Source organism: Sinocyclocheilus grahami, unplaced genomic scaffold (genome assembly GCF_001515645.1).
Source record: "Sinocyclocheilus grahami isolate Dianchi unplaced genomic scaffold, SAMN03320097.WGS_v1.1 scaffold26.1, whole genome shotgun sequence".
NCBI classification, from domain to species: domain Eukaryota; kingdom Metazoa; phylum Chordata; class Actinopteri; order Cypriniformes; family Cyprinidae; genus Sinocyclocheilus; species Sinocyclocheilus grahami.
This window is the reverse complement of record NW_015505205.1, coordinates 2,330,827-2,337,376: the sequence shown is the minus strand read 5'-3', so window position 1 is coordinate 2,337,376 and position 6,550 is coordinate 2,330,827. Positions and strand designations below refer to the sequence as shown.

Here is a 6,550-nt window from a genome sequence, read left to right as displayed (position 1 = left end):
AAATTCTCTGCAAACCCTCCCCCCCCCCCCCCCTTTTTCTCACAGACGTTGCCGAGTCGAGTCTTCAGAATGTGTTCATTGGTCTTGCTGCTGTTGCTGTATTTTTGTTGCTTGTGTTTGTGGCTATTACATCCTACAATGGATATAAAAGATGCAAAATTAATCCAAAGTACGGCACAGAGCTACATTAAGACTTTTTTTTTTTCAGGGCAGTGTGCAAATTGTGCAAAGAATGATGGGAAATGTAGTCCGGGGTGCTATGCAACAGTTTGTGTAGTGCGAGAGTCAATGTAATGGAAAGGGTGACATCTGGTGGTGAATAAACAGAAGTCCATGAACCGAATTCGTGACAAATATCATATAAAGGAGGTGGATCATTATTTATATTAACAGATACCTTTATCTCCAATTAAAAGAGCATAAAATAAGCCACTTATTATTACATTTATTTTCAATAGTCATCATAATATACCCTTTAACGCCTAGAATTTCACTGAATTTCATAGGTGATGGTGGGAGAGTGCATCATAAAATGCATTATGAAATTAATTGTGTTTTGGACTCATGATTGTGTATCACATGAATGCATCCATATTAGCATGTGCGCTTCAGTTATTGAAAGCCTGGGTCAAGGTCATGAAATTACCTGTATCAAAAAAATCAAGCTGATGCAAAGCATATACTGTATGTGTGTCTAGCTCTGCATAATACCAGAACAGAAACTGGACTGCAAATTTGAGGGACTGAAGATCTTGTAAATGAAGTTTTTCAAGTTTAAAACAAAAACATCTATCCAGTATTTTTATAGGTGCTAATCTAATATAATATAAAGAAACAGCAATGAAATACTGTGAGTGAATAAAATAAAAATATTTTTGAACTCAAACCTACCTCTCATTTCAAAGAGTATTTTATTATTTTTTTAAGAGAGAGAGTAAAGTTTTTTTGCGTTCATTTTCTGTTGAAATCAATATAAAAGTTACATAACTTGCTATATAACATAACTTTTAAGTTTACTTTGACTGAACATAATGGAAGCCAGTGAAATATAATACCAGAACAGAAACTGGACTGCAAATTTGAGGGACTGAAGATCTTGTAAATGAAGTTTTTCAAGTTTAAAACAAAAACATCTATCCAGTATTTTTATAGGTGCTTATCTAATATAATATAAAGAAACAGCAATGAAATACTGTGAGTGAATAAAATAAAAATATTTTTGAACTCAAACCTACCTCTCATTTCAAAGAGTATTTTATTAATTTTTTAAGAGAGAGAGTAAAGTTTTTTGCGTTCATTTTCTGTTGAAATCAATATAAAAGTTACATAACTTGCTATATAACATAACTTTTAAGTTTACTTTGACTGAACATAATGGAAGCCAGTGAAATATTCTCATGCATCATGGATGAGCAAATTATGTCAAAAAGAAAGGCCTCAAACAGAGGAAAACACCATTGAGCGGCCCATTTAAGGTCTTGACTTCTAACTATAATTGAAATGCTTCGCAATGGCCTCAAAAGAGCAATTCACACCAGAGTTTTATAAAGAAGAACAGTACAAAATTACTCCCGATTCTTGTGCAGGTCTGAACCACAATTTAGAGGATTACCCTAAATTAGATAAAGAACATGAAACTACCACTCAAATGCATTACCATACTCATAACAAAGACATTCCTTTGTGCCACATATTTATGTGCATCATTTCAAAATCAAATAATCCAAAGAATATGCATAAATATTGTGTGGTTACAGAAGGGGTCCTATTATGCTTTTTCACTCTTTCAACTTTAGTTAGTCTGTAATGTTGCTGTTTGAGCATAAAAAAGATCTGCAAAGTTACAAAGTTCAAAGTCCACTTCAAAAGGAGATATTTTATTTAACAGAAATCACTTTCCAAAAACTACAACGAACGACTCGTTTGGACTACAATGCATATTTTCCGGGATTTGTGACATCACAAATACCAACGAATGGGACGAGACCTGGTTGAGCTGCACTAGAGAAGGCATTGAATGTTATCACTATGTTGGAGACATGCTAGCTTTCCCAAGGCAGATGAACTTAGAGTGGTTACAATCATCCGGGTTTAAATCATGCTCAAATTGATTTGATGCAATATTTACTCTGAAGCTCGCAGTAAGGGGAATGACATTTCCCGACCAGGCGCCGACTGGTGCCAATCACAACACACACTGGCCCAGCTAACCAATCACAGCACATTTCGTATTTCAGAAGGTGGGCCTTCATTTGATACAGGAACAGACTTCATGCCAGACTGGGGAGAGAGGTGTTGTAATAATGTAAAATATGTGAAAAAATAATGTTTTTTTTTTTTCGAAAAACCTAGTATGAGAGCCTGTTCTAGTACACCCCAAAACAAAATTAAAACTTTGTAATAGAGCATAATAGGACCCCTTACAAACAATGGAAAAAAAAATGTCATCAATGACCATGCATAAGTTAACATAACCTGGTAGTTAAAGAACTAGAATGCAGGATTCCAAGCCGAAAAAGACCAGCAAGAATGTCCCAGCTGTTTAGTGTTGGTCCAGCTGGTGAAGCTGGTTATCCAAAAAAAACGGTGCTAGGTAAGACTGACTAAACCACAGCAATTTGTGGTGGTCATTTCAGCAGGGATGATTCCCAAGTTGGTTAAGAAATTAGTCAACAACAAAAGGGCCACAGTACTGTTCACACTTATACAGTTTTTGCAAAGAAACCTTTCATTCAGCTTCCATTCTATACTGCAGCTCACCCTTTGAAGCACTGTCTGATTGATAAAATCCAAATGCTTAGGTGTTCCATCCCAAATGCACAAGCATAGATAAATAACTCGCTTAGTCTAATTACTGTTTAGACGCTTATCTTTACCTTCACACAATACAGCCTTGATAGAAAACACCATGTTTCATTATATAAGCAGTGAGCAGTAAATCATAGAAATGCTGTTCAGAAAAGAGCTGTATAATTGATTTTGTCCCATAACTTCTGATAAGCCACTTGATAAGATAACAAAAGATAGCATTAGCATGTAATTCATCTCATAAACATCAATAATGTGAACTTTAGTGTGCAGAAAGGGTTGGCAAAAATAAATAAATACGACAAAAGGAGCAGTCAAAATCTGAGTCTGTTAGATCAGGAACAACCATCAGACCAGCCAGAGAAAAGCAAGATTGTTACATCAACAGTAGTAGTGGAATACCTGTCATGTTATTGGCACTGAGTGTTTTGATGCATATATTCCCTGCGACTCTTTCTGCTCCAGTCAGAGATCGCTGCACCACAGGCAAAAACAAACTACTACTAATCAGCTTTGATGGGTTCAGGTGGGACTACGACCGAGATGTGAACACCCCCAACCTGGACAAAATGGCTGAGGAAGGAGTCAAGGCAACATATGTCACTCCACCTTTCCTGACCAACACTAGTCCTACAAACTTCACCCTGTTATCTGCTAAACATTTCTAATTTAAGGTAAATCGATTCAAAATGCAAGTTTTATATACATGCTACATTCCAATAGTGTCAATATCTATGGTGAATTAGTTCTTAATGAAACCACTGAATATGTAAACATGCTAACATTTGGCATAAATATTATATTAACTTTGAAGAATTCATTTATTTTTACTTCTATAAAAAAAAATCACAAAAAGCCTAAATGTGTATTTATGCATCTTTTTATTAAATAAATAATAAAAATGATGCAGACTAAATTATGTCTGCTCTGACCCACCTTAGTCCCTAGTAATCACAGTATACAGTTGAAATTGCTGTGGAAATTCATTTATGCCACATCTGAGCATCTAGCTACCAATGCTAATGTCGGGTTTGATTTCTAAAGAACACACAAACTGATAAAACATATACAATAGCATATAAATGCAATGGAAAAATGTGTTGGATATATAAAACTGCCAAATGTACGAACACAAATGTAATATTCTGGAGAAGTCTCAGCAGAACACATAACTCCTAAAATTAGTTGCACTGAAAAATATCTATTTTTCCCCAGGAAGGTACATTGAGAACCATGGTGTGATTCATAACAATTGGTTCAATACAACCACACAAGAGAAGAAACAATACTACATGACACAGTTTGTGGATGAATACTGAGATAATGGCAGTCTACCCATTTGGATCACTGCTCAAAGACAGGTACATCTCAAAAAGCTTGACACAAAAGCTTTAGTATATTTAGTATACTATATCACATCCTAACCAAATTTGTAAATTTGTCCTTTCTTAGGGTAAAAAAACAGGATCCTTACACTTCCCTGGTACTGCGGCCACTTACCAGAATGAAACAATCCAAGTGAAGGAGGTGGAACTGAGGTTTTATGACCACACCGATGAGACAACATGGAGGGAGAAAGTAGACAAAGTCATGAAGGAACGGTTTAAAGATCATGACTTGGATTTTGTCACTTTGTATTTTGGTGACCCAGATTCTACTGGCCACAAGTACGGGCCCGATTCTCCCGAGCGGCGCGAGGCGGTCAAGAAAGTGGACCAAACTGTGGGCTACATACAGGAAACTGCTGAGAAACACGGACTCAGTGACCATCTGAATATAATCATCACAGCTGACCATGGCATGACCACCATGTTCAAAGGAGAGGACGTAAAAGAGATAATACTCACTGACATCCCTGGATTCTCTTTGAAAGATCTGAAATTCCACATGGTGGACAATGGACCTTCTGGGCTGCTGTTACCCAAAGAAGGGATGCTTGACAAGGTTTATCAAGCCTTGAAAGGAGGTCATCCAAACCTTCACGTTTACAAGAAAGAAGACATGCCTGCCCGACTGCATCACTCCAAACATCCACGCATCCTGCCCATCGTTCTCTTTGCAGACCCAGGATATGTCATCAATGGGGTGAGCATGAAGTAAACACCTAATGGACACAGTAAATATACATGGACAACATTATGCTATATGTGATCATTTCATATGTTCTAAATGCTATTCCAGTTCTACGTATTCCAGACCTACAAAGGGCAACACGGCTATGACAATGAGGACATGGACATGGACATGAAGCCTTTCTTCAGGACAGTATAGGACCAGATTTCCACAGAAACTTGTTGGTTGGACCATTTGAGACCATCCTTCAATGTTTACCCTCTAATGTGCCATTTACTGGGGATAAAGCCAGAAATCAATGACGGGTCACTGGATAACACCCGACACATGCTGATAGCCAACGGAGAGCCATATGATTCTGGAGGTAGATCTGGAGGAATTTAAATAAAAGTGCATATCTTATAAATGTATAGTGTATACATATTTAATATCTTAGAGGTCCGAGATAAGAATTATTTTGATTATTTTAAGGGGTAAAAATGATCATACTTTAGAAAATATGATATTTAAATTACAGACAATAGCAATAATCTGCTATATAAAGCTATATTATACTGTTATATAATGTCAAACTCAGTCTCTGCTTTGCTCTTACCTATCTTTACAGTTAAAGACAACTTATCATGATAGTCATCAGGTCTGGTATTTTGATAAGGTATCTTGATAAACTTGTAAATTACACCATTCAAACAAATACTACCATCAAATTGTATCACTCTTTTCAGTAAATGGATAAAAACCTGCAAGGAAAGTATTACAACTCTTTTACCCTGACCATATGACCCCATGAACCAATAACACATGATGAACCAGCACTATCATCATCTTATCAGTTTAATGTATTCAATTTCCAGTAGTTAGTTGGAAAAAAAAGAACTAGATGTTCCCAAGTCAAGCCTTCATAATGTGTTTGTTGGTCTTGCTGCTGTGGCTAGATTTTTACTGCTTGTGTTTATGGTTGGTACATCCTACAACATGTATAAAAGACAGAACGCGAATATGAGATACGACAGAGTTCCATTATTGTTTTTTTCAGCACATTATCTCTCTATAAAAATCTGATGTATTACTTTATCTTCACTCTCCAACAGAGCGAAAGTCATAGATGATGAGGACCAGATAAAAGCTGACTACATCCAAACATCGTTTTAAGAGGGAAATTCACTTATTCTTGAATTGCTTGTCATTTAATACTACACTGGGATCCAAAAATTTGAGACCACATTGAAACAACATTTAGGGCCTTTTTTCCATTTAAACCTTGGTGTAAGGTTTTAGGAATTTGGATGGTATCTACCTACCTACCTACCTACCTACCTACCTACCTAGGATGTAAAAATATTTAAAATTTAAGTATTCACATCAAGGCATCTCAAGTACACGTGTCAATAAAAGAAGAGAGGAACATACTGTAAAATACTAAGATATATAGAAATTCATATTCAATGTACATTTTTCAATTAACCCTTCATTCATATTGTTATGCTGATGAAGTAATTTGTAATTAAAATATTCTATTAAATTAGAAATGCTGAAAATATAGTTTATCATTTTAAAAAGTTGTTTTAAATTATAAATGCTAATAAAATAATTTGTAATAAAAATGTTGTTTTAAATAGTTTTAAAGCAAACTGCAAAATAGAAGCATTTTGACTGGTTGTCTCAGACT

General features: G+C 35.6%; 1 protein-coding gene and 1 pseudogene across 1 annotated transcript in view; both read left to right on the top strand.

Annotated features, from left to right (window-relative positions):
* Positions 1-191, top strand: part of LOC107566788 (ectonucleotide pyrophosphatase/phosphodiesterase family member 7-like) — a 3,947-nt gene extending 3,756 nt beyond the window's left edge. The window contains 1 exon segment of the mRNA XM_016252332.1: positions 46-191. Coding sequence (XP_016107818.1) covers positions 46-191 — 146 coding nt within the window.
* Positions 192-3,176: 2,985 nt separating this feature from the next.
* LOC107566781 (ectonucleotide pyrophosphatase/phosphodiesterase family member 7-like) lies at positions 3,177-6,033 on the top strand (annotated as a pseudogene).
* Positions 6,034-6,550: the final 517 nt, after the last annotated feature.